General features: G+C 44.6%; 1 protein-coding gene across 16 annotated transcripts; it reads left to right on the top strand.

The window, feature by feature from the left end:
• The first annotated feature begins 349 nt into the window (after nt 1-349).
• On the top strand, nt 350-7772 carry LOC100217101 (uncharacterized). Of its 16 annotated transcripts, none has more exons than XR_002266721.2 (7): nt 350-916; nt 4247-4337; nt 4555-4690; nt 4787-4856; nt 5780-5869; nt 5981-6046; nt 6894-7090. XR_002266721.2 is itself a non-coding variant. In XM_020547171.3 (6 exons), the coding sequence occupies exons 1-5, from the start codon at nt 467-469 to the stop codon at nt 6957-6959; spliced, it is 813 nt and encodes a 270-aa protein (XP_020402760.1). In that variant the 5' UTR covers nt 351-466; the 3' UTR covers nt 6960-6988; nt 7503-7772. The 16 variants fall into 16 exon arrangements, 7 of the variants coding, with proteins under 7 accessions (XP_020402760.1, XP_020402758.1, XP_020402756.1 ...); XR_004855623.1 differs by lacking the exon at nt 6894-7090 and adding an exon at nt 6346-6754; XR_004855622.1 differs by lacking the exon at nt 6894-7090 and adding an exon at nt 6342-6754.
• Nucleotides 7773-10064: the final 2292 nt, after the last annotated feature.

Below are 10064 nucleotides of genomic sequence, written 5' to 3'. Positions count from 1 at the left end.
TTCCCATACTCATGCACCGTCTTCATTCCCATTCCCAACTGTGTCCCGCGCATGTGACCCGTTTCCGTTTCCCAACTGTGCGCGACCAAATTTTTACCAAAAAAGCTAGCAGCGTGGGTCAAAGCTCACGACCAACCAAGACTACACATGTTATGTGCGCACTAGACCTTATAAACAGGTGTGTGCACAGTTTAGTGAACAATACAGTACTATTTTTAGCTTGCCAATACAAATTACACGCTTCCTGGGAGGCCCATCTGCTTGTGGCCCAGACAAGGCCCATAGTCGACGCTGGTTCTACCTCTAGCCAATCTACACCGTCCATCTATATGCATCAAATAATCACCGTCCGCCTCGTCGCCTCCGCTTCAAGCCTCCTTCGTCCCTCGATCACAACTGCTCCTCTCTCCACTCCCCTCTTCCTCGACAGATCCTCAATCAAGCTTCATCTGTGCCGTCGTCGGCAATGGCTCCGGCCTTCCCACGCCGCCGTCCAACCTCCCCCGACTCTCCTCCTCACACCGCCGCCGCTCCCATGGCCCACCCTCCCTGCTCGCCTCCATGGCCACCTGGAGGCGGATTCGGCCTCCCCGAGTCACCGCCCAACGTCTCGCCGCCCAACCAAAGCGAGAAATCCACTGGGCGAAGCTTCTGCACCTCCCGAACGGGGGAGGGGAGGGGAGCACGCCAGCACTATGTGCCTGCGGGTAGGGTTTCTCCCGGTCCGATGGCGTCCGCCATGTCGTCGAGGTCACGACCCGCCGGCCACTTCGGAGTGTTCCCGGTGAACGCTATGGCCGGCACGGGAGGCAGCGACGGTGGGGTGCAGCTCGCGGACAAGCTCAAGATAATCAAGACTGACAACTTTGACCCCGACGCCTACGTGCAGTCCAAGTGCCGCGCCATGGACGAGAAGGTGAGGAATCCGTCCGCCCTGCGATTTCGCCTCCAGTGTTAGAGGGAGTGCTGCGTCGTCTTTCGCTCGGAAGTGCGACGGGTACGGGTTCTCGACGCGTTTTGAGTAGTTTAGTGCTAATCAGGCTTCATCCGCGTTTTGAGTAGTTTAGTGCCATCCTTGGCTCTGCCTTCCACCACTTCTCACCGGCCCAGATCTTCAATGCCCTCGCTACCACCTATCGCTGCTTTGGCTCTACCCCATTCGTCTTCGAGCTCCTCCTCCTTGCCTACCTCTGCTCCCCCCCCCCCCCCCCCCCCCCCCCCCCCCCCACGACGTCCTCGCTGCGGCCTTCGTCGCCCGCCGCATCCTCGCTGCCGGCGCACGGCTGCTCCCCTCCACTGCGGTGGCTCTTCTTTGTCCACTCCCTTCCGCCACTGCAGCCCTTGACATGTATCATCAAATCTACACGCATCCAAGTCCACGGAGCAATCACCTCCTCCTGCCGACTCTTCACACCTTCAATTCCCTCCTCCTTGCTTTTCACCGTGATGGCAAGTGTGATGAATTCAAGATTGTGCTCCAGGAAATGGACAAATATTCCTGCAAGCACAACGTGTGCACCTACAACATCAGGATGTCTGGGTACTTGAATGGAGAGCATGTGGAGAAAGCACGAACACTATGGGATGAGATGATTCAGGAAGGGGTCCAGCCTGATATAACTGCGTACAACACAATGATTAGTGGGTATTGCTAATCTGGGGAGGTAGGGGTGGCACAGGATATGTTTAAAAATATGTTCATGGGTGGGATTGATTCAAGTGCCACGACGTTCGAATGGTTGGTAGAGGGCATTGTATGGCACGGGATGCTGAGGCAGCAATGCTTGTGCGTGCAGACATGAAAAGGAAGGGGTTTGTGTTGGCGCCAGAGGTTGTTGAGGAATTGCTGGATGGATTATGTAAAAATGGGAGGGTTGAGGATGGCTTGAGTGTTTTGCGAGAGGAGATGAAGAGGGAAGAATTTGTGCCAACCTGGAGGAGTTACGAGGTGTTGATTATGGGGTTTTGTGATGGATGGAAGGTGGAGGTGGCAATCAGACTCCAAGCAGAGATGGCTGGAAAAGGATTCACTGCTGGCAGCGAGGTGTACTATGCATTTATTAGTGCTTATGAGAAGTCTGAAAACTATGAGATGGTCGAGAAGTTGAGGAAGGAAATGCCAGCGATGGGCACTTAGAGCATGTCTAGCAGCTCACCAATAATTCGTCCCTAATAAAACGGTATTGGTGGTCACCAATAGTGCTTTTTTTGGAATATTGGGGAGGCGCCAGCATTGGGTCTCCTTTTTTTCTAAATAATAAAATAGTCAAAGATATTGAGTCCAGATGTTTCTACTTTGTTGTCCGTAGGCCTGGTTTGAATTATTTTTGTCTTTTTAAGGAAATTTAGCAATACTTTCTTGAAACAAAATTTGACGTATAAATATCTGGTGTTGCTTCAAAATAGTGATGGCAATATAATATTTGTTGAGTTCTAAATGCAATAGTCAGAGGACCGGTCTTCCGCAGTGGTTGGAAGCCTTTTCACTGAGCCAATGATCTGGGGTTCTAATACTAAGATACACAACTCTCTTGTGTATTAGAGAAAAAAAATGGTCTGCGATTCAATGCAGCCTCTCTGCAAAAATATAGGGGTGAGGCTTGCCTCGGTTATTCCTTCCCCAAACCCCACTTGTCGGAGCTGCCAGCATTGGGTCTCCTTTTTTTCTACATAATAAAATAGTCAAAGATATTGAGTCCAGGTGTTTCTTTAAGAACTCGATTCTGTCTGTGGGAAGCTTCTTTGCTGTGTTCATTGGAATTAGATCCTTGTATCTGAATTGACATTCCATATTATTATCTTAAGTGCCTTTTCTTTTTGTGGATTCAGTGAGCATTCCTGTATCAAACCATCCATCTGTCTTTCCAACTTAACACTTAACTTTTTTTGGAATACGACGGCGCCTTGTTGTCCTTGGTGGACTCGTCGTCGGCTTCAATGCCACGACGAAGCAATCCAGCGACAAACCCCACGGAATCGTATTCTCCTTGGTCTTCGGTGACGGATTCGGCCCGATTGCTTCTCCTTCCTTTGCGCCCGCTCGGAGCCGTTGTCAAATGCCCTCATTTATCTGCCTCTGTGAGCTGGTGGACGAGCAGATCATGGAGTTGAGGTGAGGCAGGCTACCCTTGCAGCCTTAATAAATAATATAGATATCTATACTACTATATTAAGGCTGTAAGGGGTAGGCTGCCTCCCCTGGTTCTGCCTTCCATGAATCTACACCGTCCATCTATATCATCAAATCTACAACATCCGCTACCAACCCCATCCGACGCACCCCATCCCCCAAACCCCAGCCGCATTAGTGCCAGCGCCGCCCGCTGGCCGTTCCGCCACGAAGTTCGCGGACGCGGCGATCGAGGCCTCCGACGGCACGGTCTACTTTAGCGACGCCAGCACGCCGACCGTTCCGCCGCCAGGTTCGCGGACACGGCAATCGAGGCCTTCGATGGCACGGTCTACTTTAGCGACGCTAGCACCAGGTTCGGCTTCAACAAGTGGTTCCTCCAGCAGTCCAGCATGCATCATGCAGGCTTGCTCTGCCCACGGCACGGCGGCGGTGTTCGCAGCGCTGCCGGTCGGCAACTCCGACACAATGACGACAGTGCGGCCCCCTCTCTTTCGACATGCAGGCGGAGAATTCTGGATGCTGATGTCCAACGCCATGGATCATTTGCCACTCCACACTTCCACAGACAGAGTTTATCACAACTGTCCTGCTTGGCGGCTCCACCTTACGCCATGCAGAATAATCTTAGGCCTTGGTCAGATCCTAATAATCTTTATGGTGCCTAAATTTGATTATTGTTCGCCACCCACAAGTACTACGGATTTGCCTCGTGAATTTTCTTTTGACGAGTAAATCATGCATCCGGTTGCACGTGGTCTCGTTGCTGGCGCTTCTGTCTGTGCCTGCTTCCTCGCATCACCTGAACTCTGTTCCAGAAGATGTGCTAGATACAGTATACCATCCTTAATTACTAGCCAGTTTATAATAATAAATAATACAGATTAAATCCACCATCCACCTAGCGGTATATATTTCTACTACTATTATTGTACGTAGCCATCCAAATATCATAGTACTAGAGAAACTACTAGAGCATAATTATTAATGGCCTAAGAAAATCGCTAGCGGCTTCATTTCAAGAACCTTCAATATTATATATAAATTGCTGAGAATGTTCACCTGCAAGTTTCTCGACAGCTTATCTCTTCATCACTATGTTAACCTTTTATACAGAAAATGGTTGTCTTTGTCATGCAACAAGCTGTTTGGAATGTTGACACTAATAATGAGGCAGTTCAAGGTTTCAGGAGATCTTTACATGATGGTATGTTACATGAAACTTTCATGTACATGCATGAATCATATACAAGATTATGATATTGGGTATGTTGTTACAAGTTTTGTATTATAGTGGTTGTTGTCTTGTTACATATTATGATTCTGGGGTCAGGGGATTTGATCAATATGTTGATGCACCAAGATTAAGAATTTGTTTATTACTTCTAAATTATCCTTTCTATATCTATCACATCTACCAACAGAGACAAGATTATCCTACATGTTGTCTTGTGGTTCACTGGAGAGGCTGCTCAACATGAGGAATCTGAAGTTATGGATGGTGAGGATGACGATGATGAAGACGATGATGACGAGGATGATGATGATTATGATACAAAGGTATGGAAACTTTTTTCTCTAATGAGGAATATCATTTCTACATCCTTTCCAGCTTCTGAGTATGTTTTGACATTTTTTATTTCCTCTTTGGAACAGAAGAACAAGGGAACTGCTGGAGGGGAAGGGCAACAGGGAAAACGACCTACAAAGTGCAAGCAGCAGTGAGGTAATGCACATTGAGTGTCAGTAGAGATTAACTGTGGAGCAATCAATTTGGTTCTACTTGATGCAATGCGATTGAGTTGATTTTGTGGAGCCCTTGAGGGGCGCTTGTTGGTTTTACGGAATTGGTGGGGGATGTTTCGGGTACATGGTGTTATATGTGGGTAGTTTTGTCACTTGTTGTGTTGGGTTTCAGATACTGTGTTCTTATGCTTGGGGTGAAGATGGTTGCCACTCTGGTATGTCTTATTGTGCATACCAGAAATTTAGCTCTAGGTAAAAGGCTAGCCTTGTGCCTAAATGTTTTTTGCGAATTGCATCTTGCACATAGGTCTTGCATTATCTGTTGTTTCACAATGAGGAGACATTGGTCAGTGAGTGCGCTAGGCCTCATGGGGGTAATTGTGTGAAGATTTTATTTTTGTACTGCTCTAGCATTCCAGAATCCATTTCAGAAAGTTTAGCTTGGTCATTAGAAAAGGAAAGCGATTTGTGAACTTTAACACTAGCCACTGGTAGTCACTCTTGTGCATATTTTTTGTTGGCAAAAATCTACTTCATGTCCGGTGTACAAGAGGTTCCTGAGCTTCAAGAAGAAGCATAGGGGGAGGGAGGTCACTGTCATCGACTGCACGTCGCCGCCAGCGGCATGTGGTAGTCCGCTAGCTGGTGGGTCGGGCAAGCGCAGGATGGGCTCCTCTGATGCTGCCTCTGATGATATGGACCATGGCTACACGATATCTCCACAAGATACTCCTTCTCAATTTCTTCGTGCCATTTGACATTCCTTTTTTGTGCTTTGGACCATGTCTTTGGTTCTTGTGTGTTTTGTTTCCTTTTTAGAGTTCTTCTTCGGTGTTTTTTGGATAGATTGTGCTCTTTAACCTATGACACTCGCAACTAAACGGTTCCATATACTTTCAGCAGCGGCGGTGTGCTCTTTGCAAAGCCTTGGAGCTGCCTCTCCTACAAAGTCTGAACTTGCAGAGATAGTCCCACAAGAGAAATCACCAAAAGGTAATGCTTCATTTTTCAGGTCATCATACTTCTTGCCATTTCTCCCCCGTTCATTTTCAATGGATGTGGCTCAGTACGCACGTGTTCCATTGTGATTTTGTTGTTCCATAGCTTCCATTCAACCAATGCCGCCGAGTCCAAGGTCTTCTACCTCAAGATGAAGGGCGACTACCACAGGTATACTATTATCGCTAGCAGATCTAGACCATGCAAGTTGTGGTTTGTAGAGATCAAAACTTAAGATCTGTGTGTAGATATTTGTCTAGACAATGGGAGTGGCAGGATGCTAGTTTTTAGTAAGGTTGGTTGCTTATCTATGAATTTGCCTGTATCATGCATGATCATGTGTTGTATCCTGTAGCACATGGTTGAAATATAAATTTGTGTTCCATGTTTTTACCCCCCTACACGTATTTCTTGGATATCTGATTTCTACTCATGATGATTTGGCATGTACCTTTCTGAGTTCAAGTTAGGTGCATAGAGGAAGGATGCTGCGGGGAGCACCATGAATTCCTACAAAGTTGCTCAGGTTTCCTCTGACTGTTCACCATTATTGGAAGCAGGACAGGCAGAGAGCCTTGGAACCGAACTCTTGGAGATGGTGCCTAGCAGGGAAGAGGAGATTAAGTTGAAAGAATACAGGGAGGATGCTGTGTCGACTTTTGTAGTTGATGATTATGTGAGACTTGAGTTTAAGGGCTCAACTTTTTCCGGTTCTTGGAAGTCATTTAGTAGCCCTAAGATTTCATCAACATTCTTGGTAGTAATTGCTATAGTATCAAATGAGATTGTGGTACGAGTTGCTCGAGTACTAACGTTGTTGTACATTGTGAAGCTAAGTGGGTAATATCAAAAGGGATTAAGATTTATGTGTGGTGCTTACTATATTTGTTTTTATTATTTTATTGTGCTTTGTACATGTACCATCATTCTTACTCTGGTGTTCTTTTACTGCAAAGTTTGACACAATATATCGAAGGTTACTTAGTATTGTTTTCTGTTTCTGTTATCCTCTTTGCAGATCCATGTTTGGATGATGAAAACAGCTACTCGATGTGAAGTCCACCAATACTATAGTTCATATTAAGTCTAAGATCGGTGCTTTAGAGGGAATTGGTAATAGCCAGAAAGCACTCTTTTTTGCTAGAATTATGGTAGCAGTCAGGTTTCAGATTTCTATGAGTTCGGTGAATAAAATGAGCTTATGGGTGTTGTCAATCTTTTTTAATTTCCTGAAGTTATGATAAAAACATATAGGGTACGTATTCAAACAATATGGTTGTTAACTGTCAAATATTTTTTATAACAAATTATATTGTATTATGTAGTAGATAAAAAAGAGAATATTTTGTGTAATTGTTTTGCTAAATTATAATAGACAGTGGTTGTAGCTAAAACATAATTATCTTGATATAAAGACTACTACATTATCACTTTTATGAGAACAGTGTGTGTTCCCTTCAAATTATACAGTACAGTAGCATAGTTGCATTTTAGCAGGTGTTACTTCATAAATTGTTCAGTAGAAAAGAAGTGACTCGTCAATCATTAGGAATGTACTGGAGCTCACCAGTTGTCTTTTTAAATAGTTGATTCACAAATTTTTCTCGTCAATGATGCATATCAGCAGATGTTTGAGAGGAGGATTGGTCGTCTTAGTACATTGTTCCTGGCCATGGAGGAAGGCTTCCTCGCGCTCGTGTCAAGCCTGTGAGAGGCCCAACCGGACCTCGCAACGGCTAGGACGTGCTGCCTCGTCGGCGTCATGCACGATAGGACCCTTTTCCTCGCTAACCTCGATGACTCTTATTGCCCTCTAATATTAACTTGACATTCTCTAATATTCGTGTATTGGTTTTTGGCAAAGAATTTATAAGATATTAAGATTGTTTTCATATAATCGTTGTACACTACCATTTTATCGAATAATTTATGTGTCGTTGCAACGCACGAGAACTTGACTATTACCATGAAGATGCATATGGCACTGAATTATAATGGTTACCACAAATAAATCAGCTTCATTTCAATTCACCGGATCATTAATATTTCACCAAATGTTACCACTGCTAACAAGCTAAGGATATTCATAGAGTCAGTAATATTATACAAATCGAAGAATCTGCAACTAATGACCTTCCTGGCTAACTAGGATGTCAATTAAGCGTCAAATGTTCTGATGCATGCAAATTGAGGGATACTTCTAAATCTCTCCAGCTCTAGATTTCAATGTTAGCAATAAGAACATCTAAATGATTGTTATCCATATTTCACCATTCTAGCTCTCTCGAGGATGTCACTCGAGTAAAACAAGAAAGCAATATTTTACCCATCTTTCGTCATTCTAGCTCTCAAGTGACATGAAAACAACAAAGCAATATTTTACTCTGATGCATGCTTCGTAATAATTTTTTATGCTAGGTCCGCTCCTCTTGACATGCGGTGGGGTCTGGCCCACCTCGCCGGGCCGGCGGGCCGCGGCATCGCGGGCTCCTCCGATTGAGGATAACTCTAAGGGGCGCGACGGCTTGCTCTGGTGGCACGACCTCGTGTGCTGCCATGCCGGTGAAGTCTCCATCGTCGTCGTGCAGATCAAATAAGTGCTCGAGGACCTTTTCTCATAACAGTATATCACATATTTGTACATAAGTTATCGTGGTATTATATATTCCCGTTGCAACGCACGGGCACTCACCTAGTATAGTATTATGATCTTATGGTTATAATTTGACTAGATGATCTTTAATCAAATAATGACTTAGATTAAAGTTGAGATAATTATTTATATAATAACCTCTCATATGATTTATACTAACCAATTTATAATATAGTTTAAAATTTTAATCACATATATCTCACATAAATCATAATACTTTAACCGTAACTTTGATCTTAGTAGTTCTCGATCCCACGATCTCGTACCAACGCGTAGATTATTATTATTCATTTTGTATTTATGTTTGATGTGATGTTAATTTTGCCTATACCATGTTTGTTTGTATTGCTACGACTAGCAGTGAGGTCACGAGAATCTGAGGATCATCCTTGTACCTGGAATGTCAAGTCCCAGGCAAGTTGTGCCCCTGATCACTTTCAATTACCCAATAATGTTCTTTATTATCACTTATTTATGCATAGGCTTAATTTTGATGGGACCCAATAGGTCACCCTAGTCTGATTATCTTTATACTTTGTTTACCCCTGAACTATTTGGGTAGTTTTGCTATTGCTCTATATGTTTTTGAGATTAATATTACACTATGTCCATGTTCGAATTATTCTGTTATTTTATTTATTGATCATGTCAATATCATCATATTTTTAATTGGAACATGGAGCTTAACTTGAGAAACACGTGCCACCACAAGAGTGGAATGGGACGCCCTTGGCCGACTAACTAGGAAAGCTAGTGGAAGACTACCTTACCCGAAAGGGGCAAGCGCAGTAGGGGAGTAGGAATGCAGGGAGGTTCTCGGGTTGATTTTGCTGCGATGGTGAGAGCACCTAGAGGGGGGGGGTGAATAGGTGAACCTGTAAAAATCAAATACTTGTAGCCACAAAACTTGGTTAAGAGTTAGTGCAATAGGACCAAGTGGCTAAGGACCGAGCTTTTGTGAAACACAATGATTACAAAGTAAGACAACACAAAAGACACGGTGATTTATCCCGTGGTTCGGCCAAGTATAACACTTGCCTACTCCACGTTGTGGCGTCCCAATGGACGAGGGTTGCACTCAACCCCTTTCAAGTGATTCAATGATCAACTTGAATACCATGGTGTTTTCCTTTCTTATACTTTCTCCCGTTTGCGAGGAATCTCCACAACTTGGAGCCTCTCGCCCTTACAATTGATGATCACAAAGAAGCACGGAAGTAAGGGAGGGAAAAGCAACACACACAAGACTCAAAACAAGAGCACAATCACGCACATAAGCCAGAACTTGAGCTCACAACACAACTCGAGGAGTTCTGTACTCAAATGGTGCTCAAGTCACTATCTCAAAGAATCGAATACGCGAGAATGGAGTCTTGGTGCTTAGGAATGATCAAGGAATGCTTGGTTGACTCCTCCATGCGCTTAGGGGTCCCTTTTATAGCCCCAAGGTAGCTAGGAGCCGTTGGAACCCAACAAGGAAGGCAATTCTTGCCTTCTGTCGGGTGGCGCACCGGACAGTCCGGTGCACCACCGAAC

This window comes from Zea mays, chromosome 1 (assembly GCF_902167145.1).
Source record: "Zea mays cultivar B73 chromosome 1, Zm-B73-REFERENCE-NAM-5.0, whole genome shotgun sequence".
In the NCBI taxonomy this organism is placed as follows: Eukaryota; Viridiplantae; Streptophyta; class Magnoliopsida; order Poales; family Poaceae; genus Zea; species Zea mays.
Note: the sequence above shows the minus strand (reverse complement) of the source record. Positions and strands in the feature narration are given on the sequence as shown.

Excerpts from the sequence above, each read along its gene's own strand:
- LOC100217101 (XM_020547158.3), top strand. The coding sequence starts at position 467 with ATGGCTCCGGCCTTCCCACGCCGCCGTCCAACCTCCCCCGACTCTCCT. Across the intron at positions 4,338-4,554 it reads CAGGAGATCTTTACATGATG|AGACAAGATTATCCTACATG; the intron begins GTATGTTACATG and ends ATCTACCAACAG. Across the intron at positions 4,691-4,786 it reads ATGATGATTATGATACAAAG|AAGAACAAGGGAACTGCTGG; the intron begins GTATGGAAACTT and ends TCTTTGGAACAG.